Source organism: Pangasianodon hypophthalmus, chromosome 7, assembly GCF_027358585.1.
Source record: "Pangasianodon hypophthalmus isolate fPanHyp1 chromosome 7, fPanHyp1.pri, whole genome shotgun sequence".
Lineage (NCBI taxonomy): Eukaryota > Metazoa > Chordata > Actinopteri > Siluriformes > Pangasiidae > Pangasianodon > Pangasianodon hypophthalmus.
The window spans coordinates 12572076-12591097 of NC_069716.1; the positions used below are offsets into that span (position 1 = coordinate 12572076).

Genomic DNA, 19022 nt, shown 5'->3' on the forward strand with positions numbered 1-19022 from the left:
GAGATTTCCAAACAGTCTTGCAATGATTACATATTTTCCAGCATGGGCAATGACATAGTCAATTAGTCAGCACTCCTTAGTTGCTGTCTGGGACGCATCGAGATGCATGCATGTTAACACTACAAATGAGATGTGGCCATATGGGTCCCAGACCAACTCCGAATGTGGTTTGAGTTATTGGATCACAATGTGTGTTCAAGATGTATTTGACCCTGTTCACACCTGTACTTAGCGCTATCCACTTGTGAACCAATCACTCAGGATGCATGTTAATGTCAGATGTGAACAGGGTCTATAAATCACACTGGATCAGGGTGTCTGCTAAATGCTGTAAAGGTACACAAGACTTGACTTGACTTGACTTTATTCATCCAGGAGGAAAATTTCTTGCCAACCATTACAAAAGCAGAAGTAACAGAAATCACTACAAAACAGCAGTGTTTGTTGTATTTTGCAAATTGTTACAGTTTACTGGATTACAAGTTACAGTTTTCTGGCAGTGAGTATGGTGAAGAGTGCAGGCCAGTGCAAAAGTACAAAATTGTCCATAGCACAGCTCCACATTCACACCATTGATAGAAACAGGGGTCAGGTATATTTCTGTTTCTGTTGAACTGGTGCAGCTCATTGGCCCTTTCCAGAATGCACTCTATCTCAGGTCCCAGCATCTGCTTATAGCCTGTGATGGTCTTCATGCCCCTCTACACATTCTTTGTATTATTATTCTGCAGTGACCTTTCCTTTCCTGATCTTGACCTTCAGTTCTTTCTAAGCCTGTTTCACCTTCTCCCTGTTCCCCTGAAGAAAGGCTGTCTTCTTCCTTTTCAAAAGGGTCTTAATGTGTCTGATGTCCCAGGGATTGTTATTCAGGAAACAGTGAACAATCTTTGTTGGTGTAATGCTGTCCACACAGAAGTTGATACAGTCTGTTACACGGTCTGTTAGAACATTGATGTCATCACTGTGTGGACTACAGAGTACCTCCCAGTCTGTCAACTCAAAACAGTGCTGTAGGGCCCAGCAGTCACCTGTGACCATTTCCTCACTGTTATGGTGATCACAAACTGCTGCTGAGTAAAGAGTGAGTGAGAAAGAATGAATCTCTTTTTTAAAAAATTGGTCAATTCAGTGGGGTTGGAAATCAGCAAGGCCTGGAGCCCTGAAAAGGTTGGAGGTCACTGGCAGAACTGAAGTTTGAATCCCTGCTACACTGTCCTCAGGACCCACTGGTCCAATGTAGTTGTTACCTAGTGAGCAATGCTGCATGGCCATTTTGCCCGATTGTGCTGGTTACTAGTTTCTGAAATCTGTACTATCTAGGGCTTCCTTGACCATGTGAGTGAGCATGGCACATAAGGTAAGTTTTGCAGAGTTGATTTGGATGTGTCCAGCAGCATGAATTTGCACTAACCACACCTGTCACCAGCTGAAAACCAGATTATATCTTACTGCCACAAGTATAGTTTCAATCAGTTCCCTAGCTGATTAACTAATTATTAGTACGATGCATGAGTCAATGAAGACCGCATCAGAGTGTCATCTGTACGGCTGCATTCAGTGCTTGAGCAGCATATGGTGGGGCATAGTGCTTCATCTGGTGAGACCACCAATGATGCCATGCATGTGGCCCAGGCTGACCAGCTCACAATCCAAGCCACACACGCCAGGGTACCCAGATGCCAGGGGTGCTCATTACTTCAATCGTGATCGGCCAGTCGATTGCAAGACAACCAATGGTCGATCTTCTTAATAGGGAAATGTAGAACCCGAAACAGGTCTGTCCCGGACTCGCAGTTTTCACGCCGTCAAGTTCAAGTTCACGCTTCATGGTGTGTGGGTGTCTCGCAAGCTCTGCCAACTATATCACACACACTGTCTCTCTGGTTACGGCAGTTACTGAATGCACAAAGAGACACAAATAAGTAGACTGGAGGTAATAAGACAAGGGTGAGAGTCATAAACCTGCCTCCTCACCATCCACCACTGAAGCTCAACCATGCCCCTGATGCTGTATATTACTTTTGCGATTTGTTTCAATGAAAATTGATTGCATAACATTATTTGAATAAAAACAAATCTCTCAAAATAATTTCTCAAACTCCAAATTTAGAGTGTACGTGCATATTTTACATGGTGGATCTTACCATAATAATAATATGAAAAAGTTGATCTCTTGCCATAGAAGTGTGAGCACCCCTGCCAGATGCAATTCAACAGATGGGTCAAAGCCTACTTTAACATTCTCAATATAGTCTTTGCACTGTGGCAGTGTAAAAACTTTTGTTCTCTGCTTCTCTAAGGTGATCAACACATCAATGCATCAGGCACAAAACTTGTGCTCGGCCCCGCCTTCCAGAGAACTTAGCCATTGTCTTCACAAGCACGAATTCTGCATCCTGACTTGTTAATCACTTGGAGCTGTGACTGTATAAAGTGGATTCGGTGGTTCACCACAAATAGTGCTCCTTTGCAGGAAACCCACCCAGGTATAAGAATAAGTGAAGCCACAGGCCCTCTACTCTTCAGGTGGCAGAAACTGAATGAATCACTGAGCAAATAACCAGCTCTATTACCAGCTCTGAAAGACAGATACCTCCAAGATGTACAAAAAGGTCTTGCCTATTGAGTATTGCACATAAGGTAGAGGAACCTAGGTAAGGTAGACATAAGGTAGAGTTTATGCATATTGTCTGCACACACTTTGTGAAAATGTCAAGCTAACGCAGTGTGTTTTAGGCTCACTTTGCTGCTTTCACTTTTTTCTCTTTCTACCCAGCTCTCTTGCTCTCACCCTCCAATGGCATGTATGGACAATGGCATTTCACGTTAGTTTGGGCACGCCTTTATATTTCTCCTCAGTAGTATGACTCTGTATAGACACACCAGGTCGGGGGCGAGTGCCACATGTGGTAATTTTGGTTAGGCAGGCTCTTTAGGCAGGGTAGGTGTTATTTTCTTTTCATTTCTTTGCCACCGTCTGTAGTCCACCTTTGCTACTTGGTTGGGTCTAACAGCATTTCAGGGTAGCTCTACCCTAATTACAAGTACTATTATCTTACTCAACTTTTCCTATTTAGACTTTACTCCTCCACTCACTTCATGTACTGTTGTCCAGTTGGCCTTTTATTACCTACTTATAATATTACCACTGCTTCCTTTGTGCTGGGTGATTTTACGATGTTACCATTGCCACTTATTTTGTCTTTTTTTATTGATGTATTGATCCATTCATTACCTCTATTGTAACATGTAAGTGTGGAAAGAAAATGTAAAGCATTAGTTTAACAATACTGCTGTTGTCTGTGTCCTTCCCTTCCATCATCCATCACGTATCCTCCCAGGTTACTCCGCTTTAGACCTAGACACCTCAAGGGGAATGTAACACCTGTGTATGAGGCGAGGAGAAGAAAAGGGAAATATATCCATTGACAATGGTAATTTATAGGAAATAATTTGTCATAGAGTGACTAGATGATTTTGTGGTAAGATCTGGCATGTGCATTTAAAAAACAAACTAACAGATGTTAATGTGTTGAAAACACAATATCCATATTTTATGGCCAATGAGGGCTGGGCAGAAACAGTTGGACACATCTGGACTAGTGATAGGCACAAGTGGCAAAATATTACCTATAAAACAAAAAAGTACATATATAAAAAAATATGTAGTGGAAAAATATGTGGTGGAATTTACATCATGTACATAGAGAAGTAGGGGGTACAGTGTCATTATATTGTAAGCTAAGTAAGAAGTGAATAGGAAGCCATTTCACTTGGACATTGGATTTTTTTCGGTGGATTACGGGTAGTAAAAGTAAAATGGAAGTAAATAGCAACAGGAATATAACTGTGGGTAAATGAATAAAATGAAATGTGAAATCATAAATGTGATGTTGACTCTTTAATCTGGTAGAGAAAGGGCATTTAAGAGAAATAGGTCACCCACACTACTACAAAATTTTATCAGGCCGTCACACTACTACAGAAAGTGCTGTTCCAGTAGAAACTCTGTCCTTGCCAGAGACATCATGAGGACAATTATATGACTATGTGTTTGACCCAAGACCAGAATGAGTGAATGTGCTAAACCTGTCTGGGAAAAGAGACATATGCATTTACACATGTTAACAGGGTGGTTCAAAATTTAACTAATTTAATTTAACTGTATTTACACATGTTAACAGGGTGGTTCAAAATTTAACTAATTCTCTGAGTATTCGTTCATTAACTGGATCATTGTAAGATTTTCCAACAGAAAAGCAATCAAAAGTGTTCCTTCAGAACCACAAAAATGGGACAGAAAGCACGAAATAATGGTATTAACTTGTATGTAATTGCTAAATATTTTTTGTATTATAGTACACACCTCTAGGACCTGTGAGATGAGGCCACAAGTCAGGACCAATGACTGAAAGATCAAGAAAGCTATTCAGTGGTATATATATGGGCATTAAAATTATGTTAATCATATGCTATTGCCTTCATAGTCACTAGATCTGAATTTGATGGATTATCTGTAGAAGATTTTGGACAATGCTTTCCACCATCATCAAAACCCCAAATGAGGGAATCTTCTGGAAAATGGTGTTCATTCCTCAAATACAGTTCAAGAGACTAGTAGAATTTATGCCAAAAGTTATTGAATTTGTTCTGGCATCACGTAGTGGCCTAAAACATTAATAAGTCATGTTAGTTTTTCCCTCTGTAGCTATAATTCAATGCAACTCAATTCAATTTTATTTACAGTCAGCAAATATGAGCTGTATATTATATGATTATGTGAACAGTGTAGGAATTAAAGCACTTTTTTATGTGGACCCCCACTTTTAAGGGTACAAAAGTAATTGGACAAACTAATACAATCATTAATTATATTGCCATTTTTAATACTTGGTTGCAAATCTTTTGCAGACAACAAAGTCCACCTGGAACCCATAGACGTCACCAGGTGCTAGGTTTCTTCCCAGATGTTGCTCTGCCAAGTCTTTACTGCAACCATCTTAAGTTCCTTGCTTGTTGCTTGTTACTGGGGCGTTTTGCCTTCAGCACATGGAATGCATGCTCAATGTGTTTCAGCTCAGGTGATTGACTTGGCATTTACAGAACATTACACTTCTTTACCTTAAAAAAGTTTTGAGCTGCTTTCAAAGTATGCTTCAGGTCATTATCCATCTGCACTATGAAGCACTGTCCAATGAGTTTTGATACATTTGGCTGAATCTGAGCAGATAATATAGCCCTATACACTTCAGAATTCATCCTGTTCCATTGGTATTCATACATGCCCACACCGTGGTATAGTTTTTTTTTTATTTTTTTTTTTTATCATGAGCAGTTCCTTCCCTTCTCCATGCGCTTCTCTTCCCATTACTTTCGTACAAGTTGATCTTTGTCTTCTCTGTCCATAGGATGCTGTTCTAGAAATATACAAGCTTTTTAGATGTTTTTGGCAAGGTCTAAACTGGACTTCCTGTTTTGAGACTTATCAATAGTTTACCACACCTTGTGGTAAACCCTCTGTATTTACTTTGGTGAAGACCTCTCTTGATATTTGTCTGTGACACAGCCACACCTACCTCCTGGAGGGTGTTCTTGATCTGGCCAACTATTGTGAAGGGGTTTTCTTCACCTGGGACAGAATTCTTCTGTCATGCTCTACAGTTGTTTTCTGTTGTTTTCCAGGCCTTTTGGTGTTCCTGAGCTCACTGGCACATTCTTTTTTTAAAGAATGTTCCAGATAGTTGATTTAGCAACACCTTTAGCCACATAAAATGTTTTTGCTTTCTCTCCATTGGGTTTGTTTCAATTTTTTAGCTTAATGATGGTTTGCTTTGCTGGCACTGCCAGGTCTTAAAGAGTTAACAGCAACAGATTCCGAATGCAAATGCCACATTTGCGAAGAACTCTACACTTTTTATCTGCTTACTTGTAATAGTAGTGAAATAATGAGGGAATAACACACATAGAACAGCTGAGCAGCCAACTGTCCAATTACTTTTGGTCCCTGAAACAGGGTAGGACCACATATGCTGTAACTCCTACACAGTTTTGGATGTAAATACCCTCAAATTATACCTGAATGCCTGCATATACTGTCATTTAATTTCAAATTGTAATTTAACTTCAAAATGTTTGTGGTAGACAGCTAAAATAACAATAACTTTGTCAACTTCCAAATATTGATGGGCCTGACTGTATATAGAGCTTTAAACAATGGACATTGTCACAAAGTAGGTTTATAGAAATCCAGATATAGATTTAGATTTAGGTCCCTAATGAGCAAGCCAGCGGTGACAGTCAAACGAAGTGTAATATAGTTACATGTGAGCATGCATTTTTGGGGCAGAACATTTATTTTAGGCTTTGATCTGAAAATTATTGAACTGCATGCTTTAGTAGCTTACTTTCATTATAAAAATACTTTACTAAAGAAATATTTAGTTCAATTTCAAAAATCTGAAAACCTCCTGCAGCTCTATTTACCTTTCTTTTCTTGGAGCGACCCTCAGCCTGCAGGGTTCTGGTGCACTGCTCAACACACTCCCTGAAGCTCATGTTGCTATGATCTGGTGTATAGTCCAGATCTACAAGTTGAGCCAGTGACAGGATATAGTTGCAAGCAATTCTTAATATAGCCAGCTTGGAGAGCTTCTGTCCATAGGAGTAGCAGGGCACCTACAGAAGCAGTGTTAAACACAGAGTAAGAAGTAACATGGCATAGTTTTAATACATTAACACCATTAATGTATTTAATGTATTAGAGAATTATAAAAATATCCTCATACTTTTCACTTTAAGACATGTGTAGTATTGGCCAAGCAATTCTAAAAGGTTTTCAAAATACAACCGGACTAAACTTTGATTACATTCTAAAATATTCATCCTCAATAACTGTTTTACCCTGGGAACTTCAGTTTGTAATCAGATATTGGCTATGAAAATGTCCACATTACACCTGCACCATTACATCATTGTAAAAACACAGAAGAGCACTCATACACTCTAAAACAGTGGACAATGTTTTAAGACGTTTGAATGACCTAATGAAATATGAAGTATGAAAAATTCAGCTAACAGAACAGAACTAACTAAACTGATATAAGAACAGGTGATCAGCTGATATGAAGAGTGACTGCTTCTGTTTAAATCCTGTGAATTTTACCTCAGATGCTAAGACTAGAGAGACTAGAGAGACTGAACAAAGTGAATACACATTTCCTATCACAAACCTGTAATTGTTTAATAATGTATGAGCTATAGTGTAAATGTAGCTAATGATATTTTTCCATAAGTAGATTAGGCTTCAAATGTAGAGGTAAGCAGGGTATTTGCTTGCTATACTTTGTTAGCTCAGGATAATATTAAAACAGGTTAAGATCATTCCAAATTAAATACAAAACAGATATGATAATAAAGTCACTGTATATTTATGTTATGACTACAAATGTTATTTGCTATTTTCATATAAAATAAATTATATTGGTATTAAACTGCTGGACAGGCAGCACTTCTAAATAGGCTGTACTTGTGAATATGTCTGTAGGCTGTGAATAAACACTGGAATGAAGATAAACACAAGATTTCATTGTAATATTTATAATTTGTTACATATTAAATGCAAATTATATAAATAACTAGCTATAGCTTTTAGACAGGTGGTGTCCTTCAGTACACACAATGCTATAACTTTACTTCTGGATGCATGAAAAAGGGAAATATATTTCAGAAAGAAAAGAATTCAGAAAAACCTTTAACTTTCAGAACGATGTAGTAGAAAATATAGTAGGACATATGCCTATTCTGTATATGTCACACTAAAAGACAAGGAAAACATGAGGAAACACAAAACATAATTTTTCATTTATTGAAGAAAAAGGTTTTGACATATCTTTGGCATCCATGTGAAAAACCTGACTGGTTGTGCCCCCCTTTTGCAGCAACAACTGCAACCTGTCATGTCAATGCCAGAATCGGGGTCAAACGTCAAACTAGAGTTCCCAGAGAACAATGTGGCCTACAAACATGGCTAGCAAGAATTCCCATCACACGTTAGCTCACCTGATTACTGATTACATGCACCTGGACTCAATCACACAGCCATAGTATAAAAGGATTCTTAGGGTGTTTTCAGACCTAGGGTTAGATCTGTGCTTTGTTCCGAAATGGGGACTTTAAGTTGATACAAAGTTATATTTTCTCCATGGCTCTGTCAGGTGGTTTAGGACCGATTGTTTTGGTGCAGATCTGAGCGCGATTGCCATGTTCATATATGTCTAAACGAACCGTACCAAGGGAGAAAATGCAACAGGTTCCAAAACAAATGCTCCAAACAAGCCAGGTGTGAAAATGCTCTTAGTAACTCTACTCATGTGAAGTATACACTCTGTGTTTACATATCAGTCTATACCAAGCTGTTTGTTTAGTGATTGTCTCTCTGGTTTTTGATCTCATTTCTGGTTCTCTATTTTGCTCTTGCCTGCCCTAGTTCATGATGTTTGTTGATCACCTGACACTTGCCTGGATTTTGACACTACTTCTGCATTACGTATTGATCTTGTTTGCAACTTTCAATAAAGCTCACTACACCTGAGTCCGTATCTGCCATCTTGACACAACCAAACACTTCCAAAAATTAGCGATCAGCCTTTCACATCACTGTGTAGGAATTTTGGCCCACTCTGTTTTGCAGAATTGCTTAAATTCAGCTATACTGGAGGTCTTCTGAGCATAAACTCATGTTTAAGGTCCTGCCATAGCATCTCAATGGGGTTCAAGTCAGAATATTGACCACTCCAAATCTTTAATTTGTTTCTTTTGAGCCTTTCAGAGGTGGACTTGCTCTTTTGCTTCAGATCGTGGACTAATGAATGGGCATTCACATTCTGGGTTTTTGATTCAGAGCTGGAGGCAGAATTTATGGTCCTGTCAATTATGACCACTCACACAGGCCCGGAAGCAGCAAAACATCACACCATCACACCATGTTTGACTGTCAGTATGATGTTTTTATTGTAGAATGCTGTGTTAACTTCATCCAAGTCAACTCTCCCATGGATACCATTTTTTTGCAGTGTCTTTTTCTAATGGTGGAATCATGAATCCTGACTTTATCTGAGGTGAGCGAGACCTGCAATTTATCTGGGTTCTTTTGTGACTTCCCGTATGAGGTCATCGGTGCACTCTTGGAGGAATTTTGGTAGGCTGGCCACTTCTTGAAATATTCATCACTGTTCCAAGTTTTCTCCATTAGGAGATAATGGCTCTCACTGTGGTTTGCTAGAGTCCCAGAGCCTTAGAAATGCCTTTGTAACAATTTCCAGACTGATATATTTCAACTACTTTCTCTTTTATCTCCTCTGGAATTTCTTTTGTTCAGAACACAATATACTGCTCATTAAGATCTTTTAGCCGACTTGATATTGCTGTAAAGGTTTTGTGTAAATTAAAAAAAAAATTTTAATTATATGGCCAAAAGTTTGTGGACACTTGACAATCATACCCATATGTGGACCTTCCCCAAAATGTTGCCATAAAGTTGGAAGCACACAATTGTACAGAATATATTTCTGAACATTGCCCAGAGCACCACACTGCCTAAGCCGGCTTGCCTTCTTCCCATAGTGCATCCTGGTGCCATCTCTTCCCCATGTAAGCAATGCACGCACACCCAGCCGTCCATGTGATGTAAAAGAAAACATGATTCATCAGATCAGGCCACCTTCTTCTATTGCTCCATGGTATTGTCCTGATGCTCATTGTAGGCGCTTTCAGTGGTGGACAGGGGTCAACAAGGGCACTTTGACCGGTCTGCGGCTACACAGCCCCATATGCAGCAAGCTGCAATGCAGCTTGTTCTGTGTGCAGGTGTGTTCCGACACCTTTCTAACATAGTCAGCATTACCTTTTTCAGCAATTTGTGCTACAGTAGCTATTCTGAGGGATCGGACCAGATGGGCTAGCCTTCGCTCCCCACATACACCAAGAGGCTTGGGTGTCCATGATGTTGCCAGTTCACCGGTTGTCCTTCCTTAGACCACTTTTGGTAGGTACTAACCACTGCATACTGGGAACACCGCACAAGACCTGCCTTTTGGAGATGCTCTGACCCAGTCATCTAGCCAAAATTTGGCCCTTGTCAAAGTTACTCAGATCTTTACAACTGCCTATTTTTCCTGCTTCCGTCTGTCACTTGCCTAATATAACCCACCCATGACAAGTGCCACTTCACCTGTCAGTGCTATTAATGTCATGGCTGATCTGTGTGTGTTTTATATATATATATGCACACACGCACACAATATACAGTTGAGGTCAAAAGTTTACATCCCCCTTTCAGAATCTGCAAAATGTTCATTATTTTACCAAAATAAGAGGGATCATACAAAATGCACGTTATTGTTTATTTAGTGCTGACCTGAATAAGGTATTTCACATAAAAGATGTTTACATATAGTCCACAAGAGAAAATAATAGCTGAATTTATAAAAATGACCCTGTTCAAAAGTTTACATCCCCTTGATTCTTAATACTGTGTTGTTAAAAACCATGCATTAAGAGCCGGGGGGTGAACACTTTTTGAATTTAAAGATCAAGATCATTCTGAAAGGGGGATGTAAACTTTTGACCTCAACTGTATTAAATATTATATATTTAAATTATATATATATACATACACACACACACACAGTGGATATAAAAAGTCTATACACCCCTGTTAAAATGGCAGGTGATAAAAAAAAATCATGTCAGAACTTTTTCCACCCTCACTGTGAAATTACAACATATAAAAATTAAGTGAAAAACAATCAAATATTTTAGGGAAAAATAGGAAAAATAACGTTCTAATAACCAGGTTGCATAAGTGTGCACACCCTTTTATACAGTAATTGGAGATGTTGCTGGGTTCAATCTCATGTTCAAAAGTAATTATCATACAGCTGTCATCAATGAAATTATTCTGATTAAGCCCAAATAAAGACCAGCTGTTTCTGTAGGATTTTCCCGCCGTCTTCAAGGTTTAATCTGACTGCTGAAGCCATGGTCCACAAAGAGCTTACAAAGCATGTACAGGGTCTCAAAAGGACAAGACAAAAACTTACCAGGGAGGCTCCCAAGAGACCTACAGCAACATTAAGGGAGCTGCAGGAATATCTGACAAGTACTGATTACTCTCTGCATGTGACAGCAATGTCTCTCATTGTCCATATCTGGACTATGGGGTAGGGTGGCTAGACGGAAGCCCCCTCTCACAAACATCCAAGCCCAACTAAATCACCCCAAACCATGTGGCAAAATGTGTTATGGTCTGATGAGACCAATTCCAAAAGTCTAATAAATGTATTATACTTCTAAAAAAAAAAAAGTATATAATAAATCCATAATTCCAAAAGGTATGTTTGGTGCAAAAAAGGCATGTTGGTGGCAGCTTCATGCTGTAGGGCTTCCATTCTTCAGCCAGAAGGGGTTTTTAATCATGGTGGAGTGAATCGTGAAGAGCTACAAATACCAGCCAATTTTAGTGCAAAACATTCAGGTGTCTGCTATAGAGCTGACAATGAAAAGGAATTTCACTTTTCAGCATGACATTAACCCAAAGCATACATCCAAATCAACAAAGGACTGGCTTAACCAAAAGAAGATCAATATTTTTGGATGGCCTAGCCAGAGCCCAGTCCTGAATCCAACTGTGAATCAAAAATCTGAGGGGTGACCTGAAGTGGACTGTGCACTGGAGGTGCCCTCACAATTTGACAGATCTAGGGTGGAGGCAGGATTCAAGCCCAAAGCCCCAGAGATGCGAGGAAACAGTGCTAACCACTAAGCCACTGTGCCCCCTTTTATTTGTAACTTTGCAATTGCACATGAAAGGTGGGAAAAGATCTGACATGATTTATCTTAGTGTCATTCGTTTACTTCACAAAAACCTGCCATTTTATATATATTACATATATTACACTACATATTATATATTAAGGACAACCCATGAACCAGTGAAAGGGTCATGGGCACCCATGGCTCACTGACACGAGCGGGGAGTGAAGGCTAGCCTGTCAGGTCCGATCCCACAGAAGAGCTACTGTAGCACAAATTGCTGAAAAAGTTAATGCTGGCTATGATAGAAGTGTGTCAGAACTCACAATGCTTTGCAGCTTGTTGCGTATGGGGCTGCAAAGCCACAGACCGGTCAGAGTGCCCATGATGGCCCCTGTCCACTGCCAAAAGAGCCTACAATGGGCATGCGAACATCAGAACTGGACCCAGGAGCAATGGAAGAAGGTGACCTGCTCTGATTAACCAAATTTTCTTTATATCATGTGGATGGCCGGGTGCGTGTGCATCGCTTACCTGGGGAAGAGATGACACCAGGATGCACTATGGGAAGAAGGCAAGCTGGCGGATGCAGTGTGATGCTCTGGGCAATGTTCTGCTGGGAGATCTTGGGTCCTGGCATTCATGTGGATGTTACTTTGACACGTACCACCTACCTAAACATTGTTGCAGACCAAGTACAACCCTTCATGGCAACAATGTTCCCTAATGGCAGTGGCCTCTTTCAGCAGGATAATGCTCCCTGACTCACTGCAAAAATTGTTCAGGAATGGTTTGAGGAACATGACAAAGAGTTCAAGGTGTAGACTGGGCCTCCAAATTCCCCAGATCTCAATCCAATCGAGCATCTGTGGGATGTGCTCGACAAACAAGTCCATGGAGACACCACCTCGTAACTTACAGGATTTAAAGGAACTGCAGCTAACGTCTTGGTGCCAGATACCACAACACCACTTCAGAGGTCTGGTGGATTCCATGCCTCAATGGGTCACAGCTGTTTTGGCAGCATAAGGGGGACCTACACAGTATTAGGTAGTTGATTTTAATCTTATGGCTGATCAGTTTGTATTGTAAAGGTTTTAGTTGCTCTGAGTTCAGTCTGACTCTGCTGAATCTGAGGTGCTTATTCACGATTCCCTCAGTACTTCTGGTGTTTCTTGTTGCCCAGGTGTGCCCTGTTAGATTGATTGTTTAAACAATTAATAGCTCTGAATGTCTAGTCTTGGATTGAGCCCTGGGTTTCTCCTGTGAAGACTGCATTTGTTGTTAAAAAAAATAAACCAATATGAAGAGCAGAGAGCTGTCTATGGGAGAAAAGCCATTTTGAAGCTGAGAAAAGAGGGAAAATTAAGCAGAACCATTGCACAAGCATTGGGCATAGCCCATAAGCACACTTATTTGAATGTAGAATTCTTGCTTATATTTGTGAAATAATAATATCACATTTTTGGGACTTCATATAAGCTACAGTCTCTAAAAATAATAATTACAGTGGCTACAGTCTAATAATAATTTAATGCCACTTCCTCCAAGGAATTTACAATTACTGAAATTATCCTGTTAGAACTGCTGAAATTATGTGAGCTAAAGCAAATGATACTGCCGTTAGTAAACACAGAGTAATCTGCCTAGCACTTTATAATTCAAATGTGTATTTTTTTTATAGTTACAATCCACAAATTGCACCATGCTGTTTTATATTTCAGATCAAATCAGAGCACATCGCATTTGGCACATCAGAAATAGTCATGCCTCAATTAGGCAGATTCTATTTGTTTGTGTTGTATTTGGTTAATAATTACATTTATGAGTGAAAAAGGACAACTTTGTGATCAGTGTATATGGGAATTGCATCATCTATCAAATGCAATACATCTTTCCAAATGCAGAAGATACTGTGTGGACATCTCTTCTGTCTTGGTGCTGACACCTTTTGCTACTCGTAATAGTTTGAGATACCACTAAGACACACCTAAACACTCTCCATTTTAAAAGAACAGTACTCCCATTATTAGGCCTAATTGTATGAGAAAATGTACTTATTTTTACTATTTCTTTGCACACTTAAGACAAAAGTTTACTCTAACTGGATTTATACTTTGAAAATTTAAAGGTGTATATTATCTTTTAGCATACACCAAGCTTACCAAGCCTCTGCAAAAAAATTATCTTTTGATTAAAATACATCATTCTGGTTTCACGTCTAGAGACCAGGTCAAATTAATAAGCTTATTATGGTTACTTCAAAAATCAGCTCACTACTTGCTTGCAAATTGTTGTCAACCATTTGAACCACAAATCAAACTCTAGCAAACTGAGCTACACTGAATTCAGCTGTAAATCATTAATCATTAATTATACATCTGAAATATACAATTACTGAGCACTTTATTAAGAACACTACACTAATACTGGATAGGGCCTCCCTTTGCTCTCAAAACAGCCTCAATTCTTCATGGCATGGATTCCACAAAATGTTGGAAACATTCCTTTGCGATTCTGGTCCATGTTGACATGATTACATCATGCAATTTCTCCAGCTTTTTCAGATGCACTACCACATTCCAAAGGTGTTCTATTGGATTCAGAACCGGTGACTGGGAAGGCCAATGAAGAACATTGAACTCATTGTCATGGTCATGAAACCAGTTTGAGATGACTTTTGCTTTGTGACATAGTGCATTATCAAGCTGGAAGTAGCCTTTATAAGATGGGTAAATTGTGGAAATAAAAGGATGCACATGGTCAGCAACAATTCTCATTTATGGCATTTGGCAGACGCCCTTATCCAGAGCGACTTACAATTATCTCATTTATAAAACTAAGCAGTTGAGGTTTAAGGGCCTTGCTCAAGGGTCCAGCAGTGGCAGCTTGGTGGTACTGGGATTTGATCTCTCAATCTTCCAACCAGAAGGCCAACAGCTTAACCACTGAGCTACCACTTCCCAATACTCATATAGGCTGTGGCATTCAAGCAATAACTGATTGGTACTAACGGGCCCAAAGTGTGCCAAAAAAACATTCCCCACACCATTACACCATTTCCACCAGCCTAGACTGTTGACACAAGGCAGGTTGTGTCCATGAATTCGTGCTGTTGGCACCAAATTCTGACCCTACCATCTGTGTGCCTCAGCAGAACTTGAGATTCATCAGACCAGGCTACATTTTTCCAGTTTTCAACTGTCCAGTTTTGGTGAGACTGTGCCCACTGCAGCCTCAGCTTTCTGTTCTTGGATGACAGAAGTGGAACTCAATGTGGTCTTCTGCTGTTGTAGCCCAACTGCCTCAAGGTTCGATGTGTTGTGCATTCTAAGATGCTTTTCTGCTCACAACAATTGTGCAGAGTGGTTCTCTCAGTTACTGTATCCTTTCTGTCAGCTCAAACCAGTCTGGCTAATCTCCATTAACCTCTCTCATCAACAAGGCATTTCTGTCTGCATATTACTGCTCACTGGATGTTTTTTCTTTATTGCACCATTCTGAATAAACTCTAGAGTCTGTTGTGTGTGAAAATCCCAGGAGATTAGCAGTAATAGAAATACTCAAACCAGCCCGTCAGGCACCAACAATCACACCATGGTCAAAATCACTGAAATCAATCCCCCCCCCCCCCCCCCCCCCCCCCCCCTTTCTGATGATTGATGTGAACATTAACCAAAGCTGCTGGCCTGTATCTGCATGATTTTATGCATTGCAGTGCTGCGACACTATTGGCTGATTAGATAATTACATGTGTGAATAGGTGTTCCTAATAAAGTGCTCAGTGAGTGTACAGTCCTAGTCCATGGGATAAGTGAAACCATTATAGGTTGCCTAAAGTACCTAATCCTACATTTGTGTAAGAACATACATTCAAAAATGGTTTGTCAAGGGTTCTTTAAGGGACTTTAATTTCTTGGATAATTAAGCATTCTGAGCTTCTTAAACAGTTCTTCTTGAACCTTTACTGATAGGCAAACACTCTGCTTTAGGACTCTACATTAGAATCTTTAAGGGTTCCCCCAAAGGAACAACCAAAGTACCCTTAAGGGCTCTAAATTTTCTGAGAGTGAAGAGGAGCATTTCAAAGCACAAATGAACTTAAAAACATACACTATATAATATAATCAACGAATTAGCTGTCGAATTAGCTTAATTAAAAGGAGAATTAAGCTAATTCGACAAATATATTGATATGCTGTCTTTCAGCAAATGGCTGTCCTGAAAGGTGCCAAGTGACTTGCGCAGTAGAGAAGAGAAGTGTATAGCAAATGATTTTTTTTTCCAAATAGTAAATAAAATAGGGATACCTGCTTTCGCAGAGCCTCAAATGCTGCACTGATCGTATGCACTCTGGTCCTCTCTCTAGCATTTGCCAGGAGTCTTCGTGTCTGCTGAATTGCTTTGATCTCTGTGACGACGCCAGCAGACTGCTCTTCCGATCGTTTCCTAAGTGAGTCGGTAGGGTCAACATTGTTATGGAGGTATGAACCACGAGAGGTTGAGCAGAGAGACCTTTCAGAGCGTTTGCAAAACAGAATACGCGACTGCGGAGGATAATTTGTTGGAAACGCTTGCTGATTATCAAAGGCTGAAACTTGTAGGGATGTTGTGTCGTTTCTGTTTTTAACTGGTATCTCTGAAATCGACCATAGTGGTGTTTCCGTTTCATTCCTAGGTAGTGATGGCAAAGAGAACATTTTCATATCAAGAGCAGTATTTAAAATGTCCGGTTGTCGTATGTATTCTCCAGCTGGATCAAAACGCTGTAACTTTTTTTCACGTGTTTTTCCATAAACCTCCCCCAGCAAAGGTCCCACTGAGTCGAGGCTTTTTTTAGAGTCATGTGAAGTCTTTTCCTCACGTTTAACAGAATCTCGAACCTTTCGTTTAAACTTCTTATATCCATCTGTTGGATTACACCGATCCATGTTTACATGACTGTTCTTCATTTCCGATGACCTACAGTCTGCGTATAACAACAAACTATCTCGTAAATTTCCTACAGCTGTTACTAGTTATTCCACCAGTACTGGCATAAGTCAGAAAGAAATCAATGTTATGTTGTAGCAAGAGCACGCCGCTGTTTTCCGTGCTTTCTGAGACCCGTCTGAAGTCAAGCAGGCATTGCCAGCATTCTTCATCCGCATTTACATAAAAGCCCCTGCTGGCGTTACCCCGTTACCCCGCCTGCAGGAGGAGACTGCCCAAAATAAATGAGGCTTCCACATGATGTGGCTGATGGCTGAGCACGCTTACACAGGACAATGTGTGTCTGTACATAAGTGTAGTCTGGCCAAACATAAAATTTACATAATTTTTCTCTTTCTTCACCTGAGACATTGGTGTGGTGTCTGAGGTCTGCCTTTTTAGTTTTGCACTGGAGTAGGTGTGCCATTTTTGCATGACACCCCCCATTACCCCCCACACACACACACACACACACACACACACACACACACACACACACACACACACTCCAGACAATTGGAAAATGCCAATCAGCCTAACGTGCATGTCTTTGAACTGGGAGAGAAAACTGGAGTACCCAGAGGAAAACCCCAGAGCACAGGGAGAACATGAAAATGCCTGCAACACACACACACACACACTGAACCCCCAACCCCAGAAGTGTGAGGCAACAGTGCTAACCACTAAACCACCATGGCTCCTTAAAGAAGCCAATTTACCCTGAATATTGAGCCTGGGATTTATTAAGCGTGGCTGGGGTTTTCCCTTGTAAAGTGAAAATGCAGAACACAAAATGTGGAGGGAGTCATGAATATGGTATATAAATGTAGATGACTTCTTCAGCAACACGCCTGAGTAATTCAGAATGTTATGATGGTAGAGAGTATAAGTGATGCAGAAGCAGCCTGTCAAGTGAAAAAGAAAATAGATGTAGTGGTATTTATTTGTGTAGTACTAAATTGAACAGCACTCATGGAAAGAAAATCTAGCACACTTGGGTTAATAAACAAATTTACGGTTGAGTTGTTTAATATGAATGATAGTTGGTGTAACTTTTCCATGTTTTTAAATCATACAGTTATATCTAAGAAAAAAAACATCAAATATCAATTTACAAGTCTTAGTAGTTTTATTTCTTTATTAGGTTTGTAACCAGCTGTGTAGTACTTTTAGAGTTTCTTTTATGTGTTTCTTTAGGCATGTGACAAAGGCAGTTTCTCCCATGTCCTTAAACAAAAATAATGTTCCCTTACTAGCATATTTTACAAAAATGTTAGATGTGAGTAGAAAACATCATATCAACTTGTCAGGGGAGAAAGGGCTTATTCATTCCTATGCTGTCAAACACATCTTTGTGCTGGTCTATCATGCAAAAACAAGCTTATCTACCTGACACCAGAGAGATGCTATTGAAAAGGCCTCATAAATTTATAGTTTTAAAGATTTGGGCAAGATGGATGGGCAAACTGTGAAAATGACCAAAACTTATATCTCTTTATAATTTATACCTGTAAATAAATAACATGAAGAGTCTTTCTGTGGCCGATTAGGTCATTTTAATATTATGAATAACAATATATTTTTTAAAAATCCATTTATGAGACTGGCTCTGTATAGATAGTAGAGCCTCAGGAAAAAGGGGTTGCAATGTCAAAATCTCCAAACATACACAGTAGATATAAAAAAAATCTACACATCCCTGTTAAAATTGTGGGTTTTTGTGATGTTTAAAAAATGAAACTAAGATATATGTCAGATCTTTTTCCACCTTTAATGCAATATAGCAGTCAATAAAATTGAAGTGAAAAACAAATAATTTTAGCGGAAAAAAAGAAAAAAAAACTTACAATAACCTAGTTGCAGGAGTGTGTACACCCCTTAACAAATACATTGTTCTTCTTGTTCTTAAACCATTCCTTTGCTAACTTGAATATGTGCTTATTGGTTGTTATTGCGCTGCAAGATGCAAGATGAAGAAATTTTTCTTCATTTTCAGCTGTCCAACAGAGGCCTGCGTGTTATGTGACCAAAATAAATTAGTATTTGTTTGACCTGTCCATGATTCCCTTTATCTTGACTAGAGCCCCAGAACCAGCTGAAGAGAAACAGCCCCACAGCATAATGCTGCCACCACCAAATATATCTTTTAGAATTATGCCCAAAAAATTCTTCCTTGGTCTCATCAGACCATAACACATTTTCCCACATAGTTTGGGGTGATTTAGGCAGGCTTGGGTGTT

At 39.5% G+C, this 19022-nt stretch overlaps 1 protein-coding gene across 3 annotated transcripts in view; it reads right to left on the reverse strand.

Annotated features, from left to right (window-relative positions):
* atoh8 (atonal bHLH transcription factor 8) overlaps window positions 1-16994 on the reverse strand; it is a 21799-nt gene extending 4805 nt beyond the window's left edge. The window contains exons 1-3 of one of the 3 annotated variants that reach the window (XM_026940794.3): window positions 16122-16980; window positions 6484-6675; window positions 348-3385 (exon numbers count right to left, since the gene is read on the reverse strand). In XM_026940794.3, the coding sequence (XP_026796595.1) occupies window positions 3368-3385; window positions 6484-6675; window positions 16122-16763 (852 nt within the window). In that variant the 5' untranslated portion in view covers window positions 16764-16980 and the 3' untranslated portion in view covers window positions 348-3367. The other 2 variants (XM_034305621.2, XM_026940795.3) reach the window with 2 other exon arrangements.
* Window positions 16995-19022: the final 2028 nt, after the last annotated feature.